The sequence below is a fragment of the Hyperoodon ampullatus genome (genome assembly GCF_949752795.1).
Source record: "Hyperoodon ampullatus genome assembly, chromosome: 4".
NCBI classification, from domain to species: domain Eukaryota; kingdom Metazoa; phylum Chordata; class Mammalia; order Artiodactyla; family Ziphiidae; genus Hyperoodon; species Hyperoodon ampullatus.
In genome coordinates, this window is record NC_136917.1 from 162372185 (window position 1) to 162396613 (window position 24429).

General features: G+C 38.9%; 1 protein-coding gene across 1 annotated transcript in view; it reads left to right on the forward strand.

The window, feature by feature from the left end:
* MARCHF11 (membrane associated ring-CH-type finger 11) overlaps window positions 1–24429 on the forward strand; it is a gene marked incomplete at its 3' end in the record, with an annotated part of 120485 nt that overhangs the window by 81356 nt on the left and 14700 nt on the right. Inside the window, exon 3 of the mRNA XM_079702839.1 lies at window positions 18273–18465. Coding sequence (XP_079558965.1) covers window positions 18273–18465 — 193 coding nt within the window. The remainder of the gene's footprint in view (window positions 1–18272; window positions 18466–24429) is intronic.

Consider the following 24429-nt stretch of genomic DNA (forward strand, 5'->3'; position numbering starts at 1 on the left):
TGGCCCAGCCACTCCGTGGCATGTGGGATCTTCCAGGACCGGGGCACAAACCCGTGTCCTCTGCATCAGCAGGCAGACTCTCAACCATTGTGCCACCAGGGAAGCCCCCTCTATACCATCTTTGATGAGAGTTTTTATTATGAATGGATGTTGAAGTTTGCCAAATGCTTTTTTCTGCTTCTATTGAGATGATCATGTGATTTTTATCCTTCTTTTTGTTAGTGTGCTATATCACATTAATTGATTTGTAAATATCAAACCATCCTGGCATCCCTGGAATAAATTCCACTTGATCATGGTGTATTATCCTTTTTATATGTTGTTAGATTTGGTTTGCTAAGATTTTGCTGAGGATTTTTGCATCTATATGCATCAGAGATAATGGCCTGTAATTTTCTTTTTATGTAGTGTCTGTGTCTTTGGTTGTGGTATCAAGGTAATGGTGACCTCATAATATGAATTTGGGAGTGTTCCATCCTCTTCAAGTTTTTGGAATAGTTTGATAAGGATAGATATTAGCTCTTATTTAAATGTTTTGTATAATTCCCCTGTGAAGCTGTCTGGTCCTGGGCTCTTTTTTACTGAGAGTAATTTTTATTACAAATTCAATTTCACTACTAGTGAACAGTTTTCCAATTGTTTATTTCCTCCTGATTTGGTCCCAGCAGGATTTTGTTTCTAGAAATTTGAACATTTCTTCTAGGTTGTCCAATTTGTTGGCATGTAACTGTTCATAGTAGTTTTTAAAGATTTTTTTGTATCTATGTGGTATTAGCTGTTATTTCTTCTCTTTCATTTCTTATTTTGTTTGTTTGGGTCGTCTCTCCCTTCTTCTTGATGAGCCTGACTCAAGGCTTATCACTTTTGTTCATCTTTTCAAAAAACATGACTCTTGGTTTCATTGATCTTCTCTATTGTTTTGGGGGCCTCTGTTTTATTTATTTCCTCTCTGATCTTTATTATATTTTTTCTTTCAGCTGACTTTGGGCTGTGTTTATTCTTCTTGTTCTAATTCCTTTAGATGGCAGGCTAGGTTGTTTATTTGAGATTTTTCTTGTTTCTTGAGGCACACTTTCTGCTTTTTTTTTTTGACCTCTAATATTCTCTAGTTCAAATTAATATCTATTTAATATTATATAGTTTTATTTTATTGTATTACAATTGTGCATTCATATATGAAAAATGCTGGACTTCACCCACAACTAGTATCCTACATATAAGCAGTGGAAAAGTGCAATAGATGGCTGGGCTATATGGTTTTCTTCAACTACATCTGGTCTCCTTTGAGTCCAGTGACAGGATGTAATGATTCATGTGCACAAAACAATCTTAAAAGTATGGAAACTGAATTCTGTGATCTCGGTCTCAGTTAGTGTCCTAAACAATATCCTTTGTCTTATCATTTGTGTCTTCTAAAGGAGAACTTTAAAGTTGCATATATTATAAATTTTCTAAATTAATAAAAATATATGAATATAATTTGCCTAGTTTTTTAGAGATCTGGGAAGAAAATATATTCCCTAAGTGAAATATCAATGGTATGTTATACCAGTGGTCCTGGGAAAAAAAAAAGTGGCAGTTGCTCTTTTTGCCTGTTGGATTAAACATGCCTGGGCCTGCTTTCTCTCAGGGCTCAGCTGGTGAATTTCTGGGAACTCTGTCTTTTTTACAGTTAATAGCTAGATGTAGTTCATTGAGCACTTCTGTTCCAGGGATGCCGCTAAGCATTTTATGAAAATTATCTCCTGTGATGCTCACAACAATCCTATGAGGTAGGTATTATTATCCTGTTTTGCAAGTGAGGAAACTGAGGCTCTGAAAGGTCAAGCAAATTTTCAAGGTTATGTAGGAAATAGCAGAATTAGGACTCTCACTGAGGCTGGACCACACTGAGGCTTGTGATGTTAACCATCACCAACAGCAGGAGGAGGACACAGGTATGTGGTCATAAACACACACACACTCACACACACGTACACACGTGTGTGTCAACTGAAGAAAAACGCACAACATACAAGTTGTGAGTTAAGTTATTTGGGGACCTTACTGAGGACTATAGCCCAGGAGCCAGCCTTTCAGATAGCTCTGAGGAACAGTTCCAAAGAGGTAAGGGAGGAGCCAGGGTATATAGGAGTTTGTGCTGAAAAAAACATGCTGTCAAACATCACAAGTACTGCTAATCACAAAAAAATGATTATAGTGATTTTCTATGTATGGGAGATGCAGGAGTCTAGACTCATTGAAATTGTTTCTTAGATATGCATCTTAACTATCTAGGGCCAGTATCCAGAATATAGATCATTTCCTGTTTTTCTTCATTCTGCATTCCCCTCAGGGCACACCACTGGATGCCACTGCAGGGGCTGATGGCTTGATGGTGGGCAACAATGGCAGTTTACTGGAATGGCTGGCAGTGTTCCCTTTTCATAGGCACGCGCACACACACATACACACACACACACACACTACACACACTACACACACTACACAAACGCTGTCTCCATAGAGCTCTTTATGCAGAGTTCTGTTTCTGCAGCTGCAGGAGAAACACAGACCAGAGCACACTTTTCTCACGTGCCTCAGCTACCAGGAAATACTTTGGCCTTGTTTTGTGTTGCCTGCTCTCTTGGGCCACTTCAACTCCGAATCTCTCACTTTGCAGCCCCCTCTCCACCCTCCCTCCCCTGCCCCAGGCCACTGGGGCTTATGAAAGTGAACAGATCTGATCCTCTGTGCCCCTCCTTTTCTGCATCTGGAGCTTGTCCTGGGCAGGGACAGTTCTGCCACCGGCAGGTCCCCCTTCTCTTCCCTGATAGATGTAAGACAGGACGTTCCAAGTTCTGCATCTACCACTGCAGCCCTGTGCCTGCCCTCCCTCTCCAATCTCTTAGCTCTAACTTGCCCAGATTTAGGCTTTATGTCTTTTAGTGGGGAGGCACATTTAATATTGTTGTAGCTATTTAATAATTTATTAATTATTTGGGGATACAGCTTGCCTTATTTCACTGTTTGCAAAGCATGCTCAGTTTCAGTCATTCATTCCTGCTTCCAATTACAAAACTTTTGTCAAAGAAGTTTGTTGAAGAATAAATTATTGTTTAATAGGGATATAACCTCCTAAAAAGCAATAATGCGGTAATCTAATTTCCAGAAAAATCAATAGTACTTCCCTCAAGCCCTTCTCTTTTCTCTAAACCACTTAGTTTATTTTTTTCACTCTAAGCATTTCTTGGGGGAGGGAAAGCTCTAGATAAGCTGCCTTCACATCCCCTATCAGATAAATCCTGTTTATAAGTAAAATGGCTTAAAAGCTAGCTCAGCTGTCATATGAATAATTTCATATTCATGCCTTCTGTAATGTGCATCATTTTGGAATGTTTTTCAGGATAGACAGAGATTTCCTAAGACGAAGTACAGGAGCAGCTTTGTGAAACATCTGACCTGCAGCCAGGTCCCTGGCCAGGGTCGAGGGTCCTCCCCGAGCTGCCTCTGACATTGTGGGTCATGGGGCAGGTGGTTTCTGCCACCATCATAAGTAATGGGCTGTCTCCGTGGGACTGGCAAGAAAGAATTAAGAGTGAATCGTACATTAGCCCATAGGAGTGAGAAGATGACCCAGTTTGAGACAGGGAGAGGTTTCAGGGTGAGTTCAGAGGCATCATGGCAGAGTAGCAGGATGGCTGGATCAATGCCAGTGGTCATGTTGCTGTCCCGCCAGCCAGCTTGTGGCCTTGCCCAGCAGCTTATTTCTCTACTTGGACAACTCTTTTCCCTTCCGTAAAATAAAGGGCCTCTGAAGAGCTTTCTGCCTCCTTCCAAATCTGTTTTTATGAGGACAGGTTTTCAGATATGTATGTTCAGATCTGGAATAGGCTGATGTCTCTCCTCAGTAGACACATTGTTTTTTCATCCATGCCCATCATTTATCTCAGAACCAGACTGATTTTGCTTTTCTCTCTTATCTGAAGAGCTATCCATTCTCCAGAACAGCACAATCATTTAGTTTGTAAGGTAGTTTCCCTCTCTGATTTGCCGAATCCGGAAGCTGTTTGGTGTCAAAATATTAGAATTATCCTAACATTTTTGAATAGCTTTCTTCCAATTCCTAATCAAAAACAGAAAAGGCCAGCTGCTTTTACTAATCTGGGTTATTTCAGTGAATGGAGACACAGTGCAGGATGACCATACAGTTATTGATGTTATAGTGACCTTGGCTGTGGCCTTGGATGAGGGTAGCTCAGTCTGTCTGTCCATCTATCCATTTATCCATCCATCCATTTATCCATCCATCCATTTATCTGCCTATCACCCATGCATCCACCCATCTATCCTTCCTTCCTCCCTGTATCCCTCCCTCATTTCTTTCCATGCGTCCCTATCTATCTATCCAGTGTAATAAAGAAATCTTTCCTTAAGCAACATGCTTTTCCTTCCTTTATCAATGCTTCATTGAATCATCTATCATTCATTTCAAAAATTAGCAGCCTGTGTTACTATATAGCTGTAGCTTATTTCATGCAGGATCACAAGGAATTTGAACTTGTTTTTAATTAGGCACCTTGAACATATCAGCATATTAGTCACCATTTGACATTATCCTCCCTGCACTGTTTCTCATGCATTTTCTGGCTGAGTCACCATGTAATGCAGTTTGCTGGCTGATGAGATGACCCGTGACACACTTTGGACATCACTGCTGTTAGGTTTCCCAGGAAATTAAGTGCAATTATCTTGAAAAGAATCAGGCTCTTTCCCCCTCATTTTTTTTAAAGATAAGCATGCTTTAAGTTCAGAAGAGAGTACAACTAAAACAGCCACAGTCCAAACACAGCATCTATTTTAGTCTTACATGTGATAGACTAGGGTTTCTTGACCTTGGCACTATCGACACTTTGGGCCTGGTTGAGAACTAGATTAGAAAGTTACAGTGACTTTGGGGTCCTTTCATGCTGTCAAAACAAATCACTCACATAAAGAGAGAAAGCAAAACTAAGTCTCCTTCACTGACCCAATGTGGGTTCTGCTGATGTGCCAGGCACTGTACCAGGTAACAAGGACTCAGTCAGACATCCATAAGGTCCCATCCCTGCCTGCACGGAGCTCACAGTGAGGTCAGGGAAGCAGGCGTGTAAACAGATAATCATGTATCAGCGTGACTTAATAGGGAGAAAGTTAGTCATATTGCTGGATGTTCTGTATCTATCAGATTGTTCTCTATCTATCACTTATCACTTCTCAAATGGTTCCTCAGGGGTTCTGCAGACACAGCCTTATTTTAAATTGGGCACCACAGAAACATCCCTTGTTCATTTCCCCACCTTGGAGCCTTGCTTAGGTCGCTCCTGCCTGGAAGGTCTTAATCTCAGACTTGTACATCTCCATATTCTCCCTGCCATTCATAGGCAGGCCAGTCTCCTCCAGGAAGCCATTCTAGATTGCTTGAGTTTGTATTGATGTCTGCCCACCAAACTCCCATTATGAAACTCACAGTCTCTTCTGCACAGTTTATGGCTTAACTGCATGCTGCATTATCTGATCCCCCTCTGTTTACCATGTATTGGTCTCATCACTCAAGTAGATTATGGGCTATTTGAGGTGGAAGCCAGGTCTTATACTGGAATATTTATGTTAATGGTCTAAGAAGTCACTATTTGACTGCTATTGGCTTGCAAAACTAGGTGTGGGAATTGAACTCAAATCTATTAGAAAAGATGAGCGAAAGATAAAATGAAATTAAAGCAAAACCTGTAGCCAAAGAGTGAGAGCTGCTTGGTCTTCTGTCTGGCACGTTCTTTTCTGCCGAATGCACCTCTACTGATGCTTGCAAACCCCAGAGCACGTTACCTCCTTCTTATGCTTTTGTGGCTCCCTGTCATGAAGGGTATCTCTGCTCTGCACTTGGAGAACGCTGTGTGCACGGATGTGGTTGCTGGGAGATCCCCTGTGGGCACCTGTCATGTGGACACTCAGGTATCCAGAACAGGGGTTGACATATCTCACAGTAGTATCCCATCCTGTACTTCTGCCTGACCTGGCAAATAGTAGGTTCTCAATTCAAATGCGAACAAATGACCTCAAGTTTAAGCAAAGGGAAGCTCTCTTTAGTGAGGAAAAGCTTCTTCTTTATTATTCCTATAAAACCTTTATGATGGGAAAACTATGAGACAGTGAGGAATTCCAGGAACTAGTAGGAAGCATTTGTCTGTTTGTTTTGTTCAAAATATTGCTCAAAGTAAACAATAAAATACGAGAAGATATCATCGCTATTCTTCCCACCACTCACCTCCCCCTTACTGGCGATTAATGAGTTGCCAAATCTTGCTTAAGGAATTTATAGTTTCTTATGTCAGTGGAAAGGATGTTTTGCACTCAAGCAAAGTGTTATGTTCACCGTGGCAGGATGTCAGGAAATGGGTCACGGTTTGAGGTGTATCTGGGAGCTGGGTGGGGTAGCCGTCCCCAGACACACTGGTGATCGTTCTCCATCAGACTTCATCTAGAAACATCTAAAAGTGGAGGGCTCAAGGTTTCCCTGTCTCAGAGAAGTTTTCAATTAAGGCTCTTTTGCCTCTGGAATGATAATTATAGCTCCCTGAGCACCGGCTATGTACCCAGGCACTGTGGTATGTGTGACAGGACTAGGAAGCATCCTGTCACCTTCAGACCTCGTTCTTTCTTGTGATTATCTAATAGCCGTTGCCTGATGGGATACAGTGCAACTCCATTGCCAATCCTGGAAGCCCCTCGTGAGCTGGCCTGCACCACTTGCCAACATGAATTCTACTCTGCAGTGACAATAAAAACCTCCCTCTTTCCAAAATATACTAGTTCCTATGTACGGGCTTCTCTTTGCCTGTGCTTCCCATCTCTCTGCCAAATCTCCATCATACTTTCTTTCCACCGAGCCCTTTTTTTTTTAACCTAAACTTTTAAACTCAGCTCACTTGTCCTGGAAGCCTTATGTATTTCTTTTTCTATTTGTGAGTGATCCCATGAGAAAAAGGCTTTTTCCTCAGTCTAGTGCCTTCTGTAGGGCCTGGCACATACCAGGCTGCCAGTAAGTAAGTGTATGTTGAATGAACAACATATACATGTCAGAAATTTAAAGGCGGCAGAATTCCGTGCACTTTTGCTTTGGTGGTGTCATCCCACAGTGAGACTTCTCTAACCAAGAACTGAGGCGAAGCCCAGTTTCACGCAGTAGACACTGCACGTTCAATGCTTAGTTTGATGGGGTCTGTCCTCCCTGTTACTGATTCACCAGCTTCACTGTCTTACAGCCACTGGTTCAGAGTCTAGAACCCAGTTAAGGAAGGAGAGCTAGGTATGGAGGTGTCAGTACACAATTATTCTCAGACAACTATGTCAGATGTCACTTTATAGTGAAGAACACTGAGGTCCTTATGAGAAGAATAACTCACTTGGTCCAAGAGCCAATTCACAGCTCTCTGTCTGAAGCAGCACATTATACTGCCTCCCCATAGCCAAGGAAAACCACTATGTAAAGACTCTGCATAAATTACACAGAAGAGGTGACCTTGATTTATGCTATGGTCCTTAATTACCAAGGATGCTCTTCTGACCACCAGGAGAATATACAGTGTTTGGTCTTGTTGATGAAAATAATAAATAAACAATCTATAATAAGAATAGAGAAGAGTTTATTTGAGACAAACTGAGGACTGTATCCCAGGAGACACCCTCTCATATAACTCCAAGGAACTGCTCCAGAGAAGCATGGTTTTCAGCACAGTTTTATATCTTGTCAGAAGAAAAAACGTGAAACAAGTCAGGGATACATTCCTTCAAGGTTTCAAGAAAAACAGAACAGCACATACACAGCCAGACAGTATGGCCTTGGCACCTGGGAAGACAGTCTTATCAAAGAAGTACCAGCATTGGCATCCAGAAAGGGAGGCATTTAAACTTTATTTTTAACCTGGACATTCTTTACTTCTGGTCAATGCACCCTTTTCTTTAATAATTAAAGCAGGTGTACAATGTATGTTTGATGGGCCACAAACAGAATGTTTTAGTTAGCATAAAATTCATGTTAACTCATGTATAAGCCAGAATGATTTCCCCATACCTCAATATGTGAAAATTTCTTTTATCAGTCCACATGAACTGAGTATTTCAAATGGGAAGGTAGTTGCTTTCCATGAAAATTCTGTTCCAAAACCAAGATTGAAAACAGTTAACAGCCCATTGAGAGTTTTAATAATCTCCTTTAGCAAAGGTAGCTTTCAGCTCCTTGTGGAGAGAACAAATAAATATGATTATGACCACCTACTAATTACTTAGAGATCCCCTGGGGAGCTTCTGTTCAAACATCATTAATACCAAATACTGAGAAGAATATTGAAACAAAAACGCATTACATGCAGACGTACACTTTTAATTCATACGGGACAAAATCTGGTTACTGAGATTAACTGTATTAGACAGTTGACACTTGGGGCAAATTTCCCTGATTTGAAATAATGGATAGCACCTGCTTTGGACGAAAGAATTAACACACAGAGGGAAAGGGCAGTACAAGCTCTTGAACACTGAAGAGCTAAAGTGTATTTTTATTTCAACATTTAGACTGTTAAATCTGGATCACCATGCCCTTGAAAAGTATGGAAATCTGTAGCAATCAAAATAAAGAGATTACATTGAGAAATGAGATATGGATGGTTTTGAAAGAATTAGGAGAAAAAACTGGAGGAATAAATATGTTTTTTCTTAAGTGAGATCCAGAATTACGGTGTCCTCGTGTAGACTCCATACCCTGCAGTTGCTAAAATAATGCTTGTTCAGAAAGCTGTTGCTCCCATTGATTCCGTCACTTGAGAGATTTTTCTCAGTGAGGCGAAACCTTCCAACTAAGGATACTCGTCCCTTATGAGAAGATGTCACACCTTCTACTCCTTTGATCTGCTATCTTCCTGGGCATCTGGAGACAGCCAGCTAGGAGAGTCTTCGGGACTCAGCCTCCCATTTCCAAAGACATTTTCTCTTTTAGTTTTTAGTTTATGATCAATTACCTTGATTGATTTTTTAAATTAATTTTTAGTGGACTGCAGTTGCTTTACAATGTTGTGTTAGTCTCTGCTGTACAGCAAAGTTAATCAGTTATACATATATATATATCCCCTCTTTTTTAGATTTCCTTCCCATTTAGGTCACCACAGGGCACTGAGTAGAGTTCCCTGTGCTATACAGTAGGTTCTCATGAGTTATCTTTTTTTTTTTAACATCTTTATTGGAGTATAATTGCTTTACAATGTTGTGTTAGTTCCTGCTGTATAACAGAGTGAATCAGCTATATGTATACATATATCCCCGTATCCCCTCCCTCTTAGGTCTCCCTCCCACCCTCCCTATCCCACCCCTCCAGGAGGTCACAAAGCACCGAGCTGATCTCCCTCTGCTATGCGGCTGCTTCCCACTAGCTATCTATTTTACATTTGTTTTTTGTTTGTTTGTTTGTTTTTAGTTTCTGCTTTATAACAAAGTGAATCAGCCATACATAAACATCTGTTCCCACATCCCTTCCCTCATGCATCTCCCTCCCTCCCACCCTCCCCATCCCACCCCTCCAGGCGGTCACAAAGCACCGAGCTGATCCCCCCGCACTACGCAGCTGCCTCCCACCATCTATCTACCCCACGTTCGGCAGTGTATACACGTCCATGCCTCTCCCTCGCTTTGTCACAGCTTACCCTTCCCCCTCCCGTATCCTCAAGCCCATTCTCAAGTAGGTCTGTGTCTTTATTCCTGTTTTACCCCTAGGTTCTTCATGACTTTTGTTTTCCTTAAATTCCATATATATGTGTTAGCATATGGTATTTGTCTTTCTCTTTCTGACTTACTTCACTCTGTATGACAGACTCTAGGTCCATCCACCTCATTACAAATAGCTCAGTTTCATTTCTTTTTATGGCTGAGTAATATTCCATTGTATATATGTGCCACATCTTCTTTATCCATTCATCCGATGATGGACACTTAGGTTGTTTCCATCTCCAGGCTATTGTGAATAGAGCTGCAATGAACATTTTGGTACATGTCTCTTTTTGAATTATGGTTTTCTCAGGGTATATGCCTAGTAGTGGGATTGCTGGGTCATATGGTAGTTCTGTTTTTAGTTTTTTAAGGAACCTCCATACTGTTCTCCATAGTGGCTGTACCAATTCACATTCCCACCAGCAGTGCAAGAGTGTTCCCTTCTCTCCACACCCTCTCCAGCATTTATTGTTTCTAGATTTTTTTGATGATGGCCATTCTGACTGGTGTGAGATGATATCTCATTGTAGTTTTGATTTGCATTTCTCTAATGATTAGTGATGTTGAGCATTATTTCATGTGTTTGTTGGCAGTCTGTATATCTTCTTTGGAGAAATGCCTATTTAAGTCTTCTGCCCATTTTTGGATTGGGTTGTTTGTCTTTTTGCTATTGAGCTGCATGAGCTGCTTATAAATTTTGGAGATTAATCCTTTGTCAGTTGCTTCATTTGCAAATATTTTCTCCCATTCTGAGGGTTGCCTTTTGGTCTTGTTTATGGTTTCCTTTGCTGTGCAAAAGCTTTGAAGTTTCATTAGGTCCCATTTGTTTATCTTTGTTTTTATTTCCATTTCTCTAGGAGGTGGGTCCAAAAGGATCTTGCTGTGATTTATGTCATAGAGTGTTCTGCCTATGTTTTCCTCTAAGAGTTTGATAGTGTCCGGTCTTACATTTAGGTCTTTAATCCATTTTGAGCTTATTTTTGTGTATCGTGTCAGGGAATGATCTAATCTCATCCTTTTACATGTCCCTGTCCAGTTTTCCCAGCACGACTTACTGAAGAGGCTGTCCTTTCTCCACTGTACATTCCTGCCTCCTTTATCAAAGATAAGTTGACCATATGTGCGTGGGTTTATCTCTGGGCTTTCTATCCTGTTCCATTGATCTATCTTTCTGTTTTTGTGCCAGTACCACACTGTCTTGATTACTGTCGCTTTGTAGTATAGTCTGAAGTCAGGGAGCCTGATTCCTCCAGCTCTGTTTTTTATTCTCAAGATTGCTTTGGCTATTCGGGATCTTTTGTTTTTTCAAACAAGTTCATTTGGTAGTGTATATAAGTCCATGCCACTCTCTCACTTCATCCCAGCTTACCCTTCCCCCTCCCCGTGTCCTGAAGTCCATTCTCTAGTAGGTCTGCGTCTTTATTCCGTTTTTTTTAGACATTGATTGATACTTGAATGTTATATTAACCTTACATTCCTAGGATAAACTCCACTCACTCGTGCTGCATTATTATTTTTATATATTAATGGATTTGATTTGCTAATATTTTGTAGAGGATTTTTTTTTCACCTATGCTTATAAGGAATATGGTCTGAAATTATTTTTTTCTTGTAATGTTTTTGTCAGGTTTTGGTATCTGGTTTATGCTGACCTCATAAAATGAGTTGGGAAATATTCTGTCCTCCTTTATTTTCTGAAAGAGTATATGTTAAATTGACATTGTATTTTCTAAATGTTTGATAAAATGCTCCAGTGAAACCATCTGGTCCTGGAGGTGTTTGTTCATTTGTTTGTGGAAGGCTTTTAATTAAAAATTCAATTTATTTTATATAGCGTTATCCTATTTCTATACATTCTGCTTCTTCTTGAGTCAGTTTTGATAAGTTGTGTTTTTCAGAGAACTTGTCTATTTCATCTGTATAATTGAATTCATTAGCATAAAGCTGTTTATAATATTCTTTTACTTCTCTTTTCATCGGTAGGATCCGTCATCATATCCTCTCTTTCATTTCTTGGTTAGTCTTGCTAGTTTTATCAATTTTATTAACATTTAAAAGAAGCAGTTTCATGTTTCCCTAATTGTTTTCTCTAGGTTCTTTAGATTTCACCTTTCTCAGACAAAGCAAATTTCTTTTGTCTGACTTTAACCTCATGTCTGATAAGTTTATGAAAATGCTTTTCTTGCAGAGAAGATGCATGTTAAACCATGAAATCATTTTTAATATGCAGCCTATAAATACAACTCTACAAAGAATGGGCATATAATTAACTGAATGTCTTATCCGCATGTCAAATTGATTACACGTTGAGATGTTTTCTGCCAGCATTTAAAATCCCAACTTTAGTGGTTCAATTTAAACACTATCTAAAGATTACTGAAAATAGGTCTCAGCTAAATTCATTTTTCTGAAGAGGACACTTCTTAAGAGGAGGTGTTCTCTCCTGTGACACTAGTAAGTAATCCCACCTGTCACACTGCGTGCTATAAATCATTGTACTACAAATCTATTAGCTAAGATTCATATCTGGCCTACCTTGTAAAAACAAAGATGAAACAGTGCTTCAGACTGAGTGATTTAATGCATACTGAAAGATCTACTTTCTCTGAGTTCAGCCTCATTCCCTCTGAGCACGTGTTATTTTCAGGGAGGAAATTGACTCTAAATTGAGAAGCTGCATCAACTATTTCAGACAATGGAATGACAGGAGCATCTTTCTAAATAGCTTCCTGGAGGCCTGATGGAGTGCACTCCTTTCTCTGGTTCTTATCTTACTGGCTAGAAGTGATTTATACAAGGGGAAGACTCGGTCTTGTCATGGCTTGGACTCCCATCATTTCTTTAAAGAAAATTCCGAGCTTTTTCTTCTATCCATTTTTGTCTGAAAGCAGTAATAAACCTGAGATATAATTTCATTGGTAAGGGCAACAATTAGTGCCATGGTTTCAGAGCAGTCTGTGGTAATTATTGGGGTACTTATCCAGTTTCACATGAAGGGTGCCACACCAACGTGGACCCTCACACACAGTGATGCCCAATTTGGGGCCACACACGTTGTATCTTTCCAGGGCTGAGGGACCTTACTTCGTGCATCTCTGAACAGTCATATATAAAGAGAATATTAAATAATTTCCAATATGAGTTTATTTAATTCCCTCCAAACTTCACTAAAATTAAAGACGCATAACTCCTTGAGAGTGTTATCTTTATGTTAATACTCATTTAATAAACTGCAGCTTTCAGACTCAAGAAGTCTGTGAGGATTCCAGTTGGGAAGTTATAGGTCAGATTTAGTCGGTACTCTGCTGAGCTGCGTTTTGCATTTGTTGACTTTTTTCACCCCTACAGCTACCTTTTAGATAGGTGTAACTATGTCCTTTGTGGTTTTGCTTTTAGATGTAAAATGTGTCAGTTTAAGTAGGCAGAGAGAAGGTGGGAAGGACAGATGTTATGCAGAGAGAAGGACACGTTAGAAAGAACTTAGGCTTTGGAAGCAGATCTGAGTTTAAATTCTCACTTCTCTACTCACTGGTAGTTTAGCCAGAGCTGAACTTTATCTTGTAGGCAGTGATAGAATGGATGTGGAGAGAATGTTAATCTGGCAATCAGATAGGTGATGGAAACTAAAATCAGGCTATGGTGTATTTAAAGCATTGACTAGATGTGTTCAGCTGTTTGGTGAACCTAAGGGGAGGTGAGACTCAGCTTCTGCTATCATGGTATGCATTCCGTGGACAACAGGGAGAGAAACAGCTATCTGGGATTCCAGTGAAAGAAATACACACTAAGCAGAAGTATACATAGTGGATTGTGGGGTCCCTAAGGAGGATTTCTGCTTAGAAAAGGAGGGGCAGGAGGGGGACAGCTTTTTAGAAGAGCTGGCGTCATAGCCAGTTATGGATGGATGAGACGTTTCATCGGGTGAGAACGTGCTCAAAGGCAGAGAGGGACCAAAGTACCTGGCATTTGGGAGAATACAACGAATCAGATGAAGCTGAACTGAGGAGTGTACCTCTGTCTCTTCTCCCTCCCTTCCTCCCTTCCTTTTTTCCTTTCTTTCTTCCTTCCTTCCTTCCTTCTTTCTTTCCCTTCATCCTTCCAACTTTCTTCTTCTCTTCTTTCCTCTCTTCCTTGTAATATTCCTACATCCCTTTTTTTCATCGTTCCTGCAGCAGTTATGTGCCAGGCACTGGGAATATGTGCTGAACCACATAGTTAGCCTCCTTGATGGAGCTTGGAATCCAGCCCAGCAGGGGCAGCTTTTCTTTCATTAGGAATGTACACTGGGGAGTTACATAGAGGATCAGCGAATGACTCACCGCTGGACATCCAGCTAAAAAGCTATTTCAGTAGACCAGAGAAGACAGACTTGAAGCTTTTATCAGGAAATTGCCATGGCACTGAAATGATGGGGGGTGTGCAATTAATTGTTATCAGAGCTCAGTGGAATCATTACACAGAATAGTATAAGGGTGAAGAGCATGAACCTAGAAGTCAGACTATCTGTGTTTATATCTCAGCTCCAGTCCTTACTGGGCGTTTAACCTTGGACAAATTGTTTAACTTATCTCTGCTTGTTTCCCAACCTGTAAAATGGGATTATAGTAGTACCCTCCTCCTAAGGTTGTTGTGGGAATTGAATGAGTTAGTATGCAGGACTTAGAAAAGTGCCTGGCACATATTAGCCCTGGATAAATACAGGCTGTGAATATTAAATTACTTCTTCTAGTACACAAAATAAGAATGAACTTCCCAAAGAGGAACCAGTTGGGCCCATTTTTGCTAGAAACAATAGGTTCAACAGTTGTGTAGAAGTGGACAGCTTTTTAGGTCTATAAAAGAGTCACACATAATCACATATTATGAAAAGAAAGAAAAGAATAGCAATTATTGGCTCTAAGCCAATATGGTTATTGTTATATTACTTTCCAAATATGGGAAGAAATTTAAGTGAAAAAATATATATACATACTTATATATCAACTTTTAGAGGAGAAACGTGTGTTCAGCAGTTGACAAATTTTGTTCAAGATTCAGAAGTGCTTTACAAACTGAAATTCAGGCCTTGCATACCATTGGGGTAGAGAGAGAAGACTCAAGACTCTCATCTTCTGTTTTTATTGTCCAAGCAAATGGTCCATTAACACAGCTCCTTTAGGCTGAGCCTGGTAGATGATGTGTGTCTTCCAGGGCAAGGATGCTATGTGGGTGTTTCCTAGTGGTAGGAAGCAGCATTATTTTTCCTAAGGCAAGAATGTGATCAATCCCACTTTTCGCACATAATGGTAAAAATAAGAGAGCAGTACATAGTGAGAAAAGAAATTATCAAGATGTTATCAGCGTTCAAAGGGAAATCCCTAAGTTCATAATTGGTTTAATAAACTTTGTTTCGATAACAGTTTGTCCGCATTAGCTATTCAGTGAAATGGTATTAATTTTAGGGTTCATCAGTATGTGAAGAATATCCATGCACTTTCAGACACATTTGCACATCTGCATTATTAGCAAAGTGACGTAAAACCAAAATTTTAAGGGGCTCATTATAGATTTTAAACAGTTTATCCTTCTTTAAAAGTAAACTTCAAAAATCCCAAATTACTTCTTATATCCACAACAAAAAATCATTTCTATGATAATAGTAAATAATTGAGCCTCCCAGTGTATTGTAATCAAGAGTTGTTCTTTTTTTCCTAGCTTTCTGACATAATTTTAAACACATTAATTTCAAACGACCAGGCATTTGAATTTTAAACCATTTTAAATTTGGTAACACCAAACAAGTGTGAAGCATTGATGTTTCTTTTTTTTTTTATTGAAGTATAGTTGATTTACAATGTTGTGTTAGTTTCAGGTATACAGCAAAGTGATTCAGTTATATAATATATATTATATATTATATGTATTCTTTTTCAGACTCTTTTCCCTCATAGGTTATTACAAAATATTGAGTAGAGTTCCCTGTGCTATACAGTAGGTCCTTGTTGCGTACCTATTTTATATATAGTAGTGTGTGTGTATTTTAATCCCAACATCCTAATTTATCCCTCCCCCCACCTTTCCTCTTTGCTAGCCATGTTTGTTTTCTATGTCTGTGGGTCTATTTCTGCTTTGTATATAAGTTCATTTGTATCAGGTTTTTTTTAGATTCCACATATAAGCCATATCATATGTTTCTTTTTCCTAGTAAGTCTGCCCCTTTGCTCATTCACCTTCCTTGTCAAGGAACAGCTGAGCCTCATGTGTGGGAAGCCTGCCACCTGAGCATGGCCTCCCGGTCCTGGCAGTCATGCTGACTCTGAGACCAAAGCCACCAGTTTCCTTGTCCCAGGACACACCACAACACCATAGAACTATACCCACCAGTTCACCCAAATCCGAGTGCCTACTAGGGTCCACCATGTTGTTATTGAATGGGCATGCAGGCAGCCTGGATCAACTAATTAATTAATAATCCTAACTGAAACTAAATATAATTAATTATACAATATTGAGCTGTCCAAATTTAACTCCACTAAAATCACATAATGAATCTGGAACATAAAGGATTCCTGGCAAAAGGAAAATAGATTTCAGTAGGTAAAACACATTCTTGGTGAATCCTCTTCACTCATTTTTGATTACCCAACTTCTGTGTTTCAGGCATATGTATTTTGAAACATGTAGCACATCATGGGAAAATCAAACACACACACATGCACACAAGTCGGACACCTTTGCCTCATGGATTTATAACGATGATTTGTTTTCATCTATTTGGTGTAATTAATAAGTTGACAAAGGCTAACATAGTGCCTACAGACATGATAGCATCCATCTAGGACGGATATTAGTTGGAAGTAGTTTTCTATATCATTTACCATGTTTTTGTATTTAATGCAGATTTTAATGAGCATCAGAACTAAACAAGACCACAGACATTGACACTTCACACTTGTGACACCAAATTTAAAATGGTTTAAAATTCAAATGCCTAGTTATTTGAAATTAATGTGTTTAAAATTATGTCAGGATGCTAGTAAAAAAAGAAAAAACTTCAAATACATGCTTGAAATACAACATTGATTCATTTGTAATGATAAAATAATATTGTCTAGTTCAGTTATTATTCGTGCAAAATTGTAAAAGCAAGAACACTTTACAATCAATGAATCTTAGTATTAAAATGGTGAGAAATACCTTTTTTATAGAATCTACCACCTTTGTCATTTGGTTCTGTTTTTTTTTTTTAAGAGAAACATGAAGTAAATGATCTGAGAGAATGAAATATTTCAAATGCATTTTGATATTTAATCTTTAACAAGTATAGAATTTAGAACCTTGCATCTAAGAATATGCAAGGCTCAAAGCATATTTAAAATCATTATATGTTAATTCTTTATGATGAGAGACAGAGGCAGTGAGGGAGAGAGGGAATTTATGAGTAGCGATAGACCCCTATCTGGGGATGCACATATTCAGACTCTAGGTAAGTAAAGAGGTTAAGGAAATATCAGATTCGCCCAATGGATGCTGACTGTTCAAGTTTGTTTTTTCAAGGTTATTTAAACTGTTTAGGGATTCTGCTGACAAGCCACATGTTTCAGCAGCCATAACTCTCACACACAGGGAGATTGTGCAGGTTGTTTTGAGTTTCATTGTTTACTGGCAGACTATAACAGAAATTCTAGTTTTGTTTCTGTCTCAGTGATACGAAAGTGAGAACATGACTAATTAATTCTCTCAAGCTGATAACACCCTTTGAAGATTTTTCATCATTTATACTATAAACCCTCTCAAACGCTGATGCTTCAGACACCAAATTACTTTCTCCATTGAATGGTGTGTGTTTACACAGTTTGTGAGTTTCAAAGATACTCCTTCAAGTACAAATTCTAAATCTTGACAAGAATGGCTTCATGGATTACTCATTAGATAATGAATGGCCAGTAATATCTGAGCATATGAAATGTACCAGTAACAGATAACATACAATTTTCTAGTTCCCTTATAATTATTTCAGTGTGTTAAACGACTTTTTCACGGATGTTCTTATATAGCTTATTTATTTGCTTTTTACATTTTTTTCATAAAAAAGAGATAATTCCCTTTTTTTGCAGTAGCCAAATGTGTTAAGAGCAAAATAAATTTCCAAATAGAAGAGTCCTCACCATATTTCTTCAGAGTGTATTTAATTTCATGCACATGTGAAAGATGATAATGTGATTCCTAGGTACTAAACATTCCTCAGCCATTCACACTCAGTGTGGTTATCTGGAATAAAACTAGATTAAACTTGTAGAATGGTGAATTACTGAAAATAATGAAGTAGAGGCCATTCATTAATCTTTACCTGCTTGTCTATTTTTTATAGCCTGGATGAAATGGAAAAATTTGTTTGGGGGCCGATCAGATTGAAAAGGGTCTAACATGAAGAGAAACATGGGGCTGAAAATGTTTTTTTTTTTCTTTTTCAATTATACACAGCACCTTTTTCTTACATGCCTCTGTTTTTCTTTTAGTGGCAAAGCATTTCTATAACACTGGTTGAGAAAGTTCAGATGATTGCTGTAATCCTAGGATCCCTGTTCTTAATAGCGAGTGTGACCTGGCTCCTCTGGTCAGCCTTCAGCCCCTATGCAGTGTGGCAGAGGAAGGACATCCTTTTTCAAATCTGCTATGGAATGTATGGTTTTATGGATCTAGTGTGCATAGGTAAGATCATGACCTTCAACGTTAACAAACGGTCAGTAATCCATTTCTTGCAGCTCTTATGTTTTCATCAGTTGGATCTAACACAGAATGTTGTGGTTCACGTGACCTTGGTTATCCAGCTCATTGGCTATCTGGGGCGTCACAATCTCGCCACTTTTCTCAGAAAGCATAGCATGTCTATTCTCAAGTAGTCTGAAAAAATGAACAGGATAATGCCCGTTTAAAGTGATCTATTTTGCAACACAAAGAAGGAGGAGTTGAAGAAATTATTTGGGGTGGGCGATAGAAGGAGAGTCATTTATTTCTAAGGGATAGGAGCAAATAAATCCCCCTCACAAAGCTGGGAAAGCACTGACTAGTGCCAATGGCGATATTGTATCTCTGGGGAGAGCACTGATAACCTGGAGGTGTAACATGGTGGTGTGGTGACTCCGAGGGCATAAAGGGCCCCTTGGAAGGGTAAGGACTTGGGGACAGTTTTCCTTGCTGTCCTGTGCCTCTTCGTTTCACTTATTAAGTTCAGTGGCTTAGAAGAGAAATAAAGGATAGAACATTTTAGCTTAAATAGACCGTACAAAAAAGGTTCTGTACGTGTTTCACTTAACGAATCTCGTTTCCCTTATACCATGAGAAAATGGAGGTTGATTCAATTCATGCAGCATCTACCCAGTGTGTGTGAGGTGCCACAGGCATTGTGATGGTGACCAGTTGGCAATAGGAGATGGGGATGGAGAGAGGCAGCACTGCACCGTATCCAGGAGATTCCCTGCTCTGATGTGGTTTACAGCTTAAAGGATGTAAAAATGCCGAGGGAGGCAGCCGTGGTTTGCAAAGAATGGTCCACGGACCACCCATGGCAGCAGCATCTGCAGTGCTTTTTTGAGAAATGCACATTCTCAGGACCCACCCTAGATCTGCCGAATCAGAAACTTCCGGGTGCCCCCCTCCCCAGCAGTCTGTGTTCACAAGCTCGCCAAGGTGCGATGAAGCTTGAGAGCCACTGATTTCAGGGAAAGGATTCTCAACCTGGGATCAAGTGCCTTGGTTTGTAACGCTGGCCTCTGCTTGGATAGATGAACTTCGTCTCTCCATATTCCTCTTCTCTCACCTATAAAAATGGGAATAAGCATCCCTAGCACACAGGCTTAAAGGAAATAACTATTATAAAATAATTATGCTATTAACTGGAAGTTGTAGATTAAGAGTATTTAAATAAGTCACAAACATTGAAATACTTTAAACCACCTAAATTAGTGCCTCTACTCACTAGACCCTTAATTTAACTAGCAGTTTTAATAGTCTCATTTTTTCTAAAAGAACTCTATACATTTAAAAAATATGATCAGCTTGGATTTCACCTCCTTTTCTTCTTTCCTCTCTTTTTACTAATATAAGACTAATAAGAAAGAAATGTATAAAATTTCAGGCCAGAAACGAAAAAAGAAGGGAGGGAAATGTCATGAATAATATGTAAACTGAACAGATGTTGCCTGAATAATTGAGCTAATCATGTATATGAACAATTTGCATTAAATGTGACAATGCATATGTAAGCATTTGGAAATTCTAAATCTCTATACAAATATAGTCTCTGGGGTATTGCTCTAAATTAAGAAGGATTACAAAATTGTTCTACAAATACCTCAGCAAATTCAGAAATAGTGTTTATTCTATATTTCAACATAAAAGTTATAAAATGTGGTATTCCACTGCTATTAAAAGGGGAGATGAAAAGCAAAAGAGCCATTAGGCTCCCAATCCAACCTGAAGGGAAAAAAATTCCAGTTGACTTTATTACAGCACTGAAAAGGGCCATGTATTTCTTGGTTAGGAAATCATTTTCTTGAATTCCACAGCCTGCATTTAATGCTGAGTTATTGTATCTTAAATTTTCATTGTTAATGCCAGTCTTTTAATCAAGATTATTAGGATTCTGGTTTTAAGAGCACATACGTATAAACTAGTGATCTTTTTGACAATGTATGACGTCTTTGGGCCTCCCTTTTGAAATCTGGGTGTTTGCCCTTTTTATAAAGTCAAGTTTCTTAGGAACAAAAACCAATTGACATTTTCCTGAATAAGCTTTGGAGAGTGGATTTTTATCTAAGTTTTAAATATCGACAATACTTTTCATTGTCTTTTTGTTCATCAAATCAAAATCCCATCATACAATAGTTTATGTATATTTTGAAAAATATTAAAGAATTCAGATTGAACAACAGTGCTCATTTCATTTGGCAATCTCATTAATTAGCCTATTTGGACCCAGAGAAAATCTTATTTTTTTTTCCCAAGAAATTGAGAAACCACTAAGTCAGAAAGCAAATACATGTAGGCTACCAACAGCCAACTGGATCATAGCAGGTAATAGCTCCTGCTAGCATTTCGAATTAATTAAAATGTCTTCTAATTAAATGTAGACAGTAACAAAGTAGATTACATTGATTATACCTCAGATACATACCCCTGACTGCAAGAACAGAGTCAGAGTTAGAGTGAAAAGCAGGCTTTTCAACTTTGAGTCCGATTTGTTCAGCTCAGTTCAATAAGCTTTGTATGTGTCAAACACAGTACTAAGTGCTGGGGATGCAAATGAGAGTCGGTCACTTTCCTGTCCCCCTAAGGGCTCCCAGACACAAGAGCAGGACAGACGTGGAAATAACTAGAACTCAGCTGGATGTGCAGAGTGATGGACGTATGCACAGGAGATGGTAGTTGGACAAAGCAGGGGGAGATTGATGCTGGCTGTTTTATGCAGGGAGGGAACATTTTCAGGCAGATTTCATGGGGGAAGTGATAGCCAAGCAGGCTGATGGATGAAGAGATGCTTGGCAAGGGGGGAGATGGCCCCGCTGTCACCACTGGAGGATGTAAGATTGGCTCCCCGTACAGAGGGCTTTAAAGTAGTTGGAAACATTCCCGTATTCCTGTTCATCCAAGTTTTCAAACGTGTTTGTACCTAAACGAGAAGGAGCAGATGACAGCTTCGTAAATGTTCTTCTTAAAAAAGAATTCTGCAAATCCGTAGAAGATTATTGCAGAACCAAAAATATGTTATAATCCAGCCAGTGTATGTAATGTTTAGGAAGAGATTTTTATTGGATTGTTAAATCGAAAAGTAAAGATTTGTCGAAAATTTATTTACTTGGGGAAATTTACTTATTTCCAGGCAAAGTAAATTTGTTTGTTGCTTTCATTTATTTTTATGTAAAACATTTTCTGCTTTTGCAAGATCCACTTTCTTCTTACTATTAAAGTTTGAATTATCCCAAGGGTCTAGGTACCATTATTGTTCAAATACCTAGATCAGGGCTGTCCAACAGAACTTTTCTGCGGTGATGAAAATGTTGTATATCTGTGTTGTCCAATACCATGGACACTAGGTACATTAAGCTGTTGAGCACTTGAAATGTAGTTAGTGAGAATGAGAAACTGAATCTTAAATTTAATTTTATTTAAATTAATTTAAATTTAACTCAGTCACATGTGGCTAGTGACTACCATATTGGACAGATTTCTAGATGATGGAATGGTAAATGTGTGAGGGCTTGATGAACAAGTTTCACCTTGTCTATATAAACAGGCTGTATTTCCTAAATGATAAAGTAACTCTGTTCCATGAGAGATGAATAGAGTGAAAATGAGTTCAAGAGGATTAGGAGAAGGGTGTTAAAGGTGAGAGGGTGGTGGTCAAGAGATAAACAGAGAGCTGTAAGAGGGAGATGTCTTAAGGAAATGGAAGTACAGAGAGATATAATTTTGTATTATGTTTGTGGAGCTCTTTTAAATATTTACATCAATGGCATTCAGACTATGATTGTGCACCAGGAAAACTAATATAAAGGATTTAAATCACCGAGATGTTGTAGCCCAGGGTCAGCGACTTAGGGAGAAGTAATAACCACAGCAGGCCTGCATTGGCTCCCTAAGAAGATTTGCACAGTGGACAAAGAAAGATTAGCAAACTTAGAAATGAAAAGCAAATGCCTGGCGGAAGGCTCTGGGCACAGGACCACTTTGCACATAAAACACTTCCATCGACTGGGTAACTCAAGGGAAGCTTGGGCCATGAGAGGAATCCATTTATGAATGACTCACAGAAATGAGGGACTAAGTAAGACTCGGCCATAAGGACGGGGGGTCATTTGATTACCTTGCCTCTGGGAGGTGAGGGCAGTTTACCAAGTCTCCTCAGTGCCTGGTAGAACCTCATGAGGTGAGTTCAGTCTCTTTGTAGAAGCAACAAACTAAAACGAAAACCCTATTATGTTAGTGGGATTCCTGAAACTTGTACCTAATCACATTAACACTCCAAGTTAGTGCCAAAACCACGTTGGGAAAATATTTGTATCTTCCCTGGGATGGTAAGGGAAGGAACTGGTTATGGCTACAAAATTTAAAAACTTGAATTACTTTTGTTCTTTTAAAAGATTTTCTTAATCGTCCGCACAGTATAAATATATGCCTATTCAAATTAAAAAGCATTTTGTGTTTACAATTGTGAAATATGTAAAGTTTTTAAAAAGACGATTTCCCTCACACTGCCCTTTTGTTATGTCACTTCCTTTGCAGAAATGTCCCCTCTCAACATTTTGATGTGTATCCTCCAGATCTTTTTCACAGTTCGCTTTTTGACATTGTCATTTGTAGTTTGGACTATATTTAACCCCATTCTAGTGGTTTTCTTAAAAATCCATTCTATGACAATTTAGGTTTATGGGGCAATTTTATCTAAGAAAGTAAGAGTGGGCCTTGCTGCTATGCAGCTCATCCTGCCTGGCATCTTTGGGGGACACCAGGGATGCCATGTGAAGCTTTCAAAAGCAGGATGGCATAAACAATCATCTTTCATTATTTCAAAAGTGCCCTGAGAGGTACTTCTGGTTGCTGCTGGTTTCCTGTGTGTGTGTGTGTGTGTGTGTGTGTGTGTGTGTGTGTGTGTGTGTGTGTGCCTCTTCTGTTCTGCATGCTTGTACTTGAATTTGAGAAATAGAATAATCAGGAGATCCAGCAATAACAGAATCGGTACTTTATCCACAGAGCCATGCGACAGAGGAAAGCAATTTTTTCTTAAAGCAATTTCAGGGAGCCTTTACTACACGAAAAGAAGAGATTGAAAAGTAAAATCCCCTCAGTGTCAACAGTATAATAGGTAGAAGAAACTGACCCCAGAGCTCCTAAATGTGCTGGCGAAGCCAGGGGTTTTGAGAGGCAGTGATCTGGACCACCCCTGCTGGATTTTATTTTCTAAAAGAATCAGTGCAGTGTTTATAGCGCAGATCCAGTATTTCAGTATGGTATTCAAAAATAACCTGAGATATACTAGGATGAGGATCTGATCAAAGTTTCTTCTTCTTTCTGTATCAATTATAGTCAATATTTAAGAATGCTTCTTCTGCAGAAATCTCATGCTCTTCAACATGAAGTTTTCTTTTCCTAAGTTTCAAATCTAAATAATTTTTTTTTAATTCAGATAAATTCTTATGTATATCATGGCCCTTTTGAAAAATCTGTTTTTCACAGTTGGTAATATATCTAGCTAAAGCTACTTGGGCACATGTAAGAAAACTATTTAGAGTTACCAGTTGGTAACTTTTATTCATATTTCATTATAGAACTTTAGAACAGTAAATAGATAAACACAACCTATTCCTATGGTTTTGGATTGAGGATATAAGACCTATATTTACTTTTTAAAAGACACAGTAATTCTCTCTTGCTTTTGGTATTGCTTTGCTTTGCTATTTTTTTCTCTGGATAGAGCAGCTAACAGTAACACATGATTTAACGTTTTATTGATGTGAAATGTAAAGTGTACATTTTCTATTTTTTTGATATTATATGAGGAAAGGTGAAGAAGTTTGACAAAGAATTTCAGGATAATCAGAGTCTTGGTTACCACAAATGAGTCCTTGCCATGGAGGATGACCAGTTGTCTATTGAATGCCAGAGTTATTTCCGCCT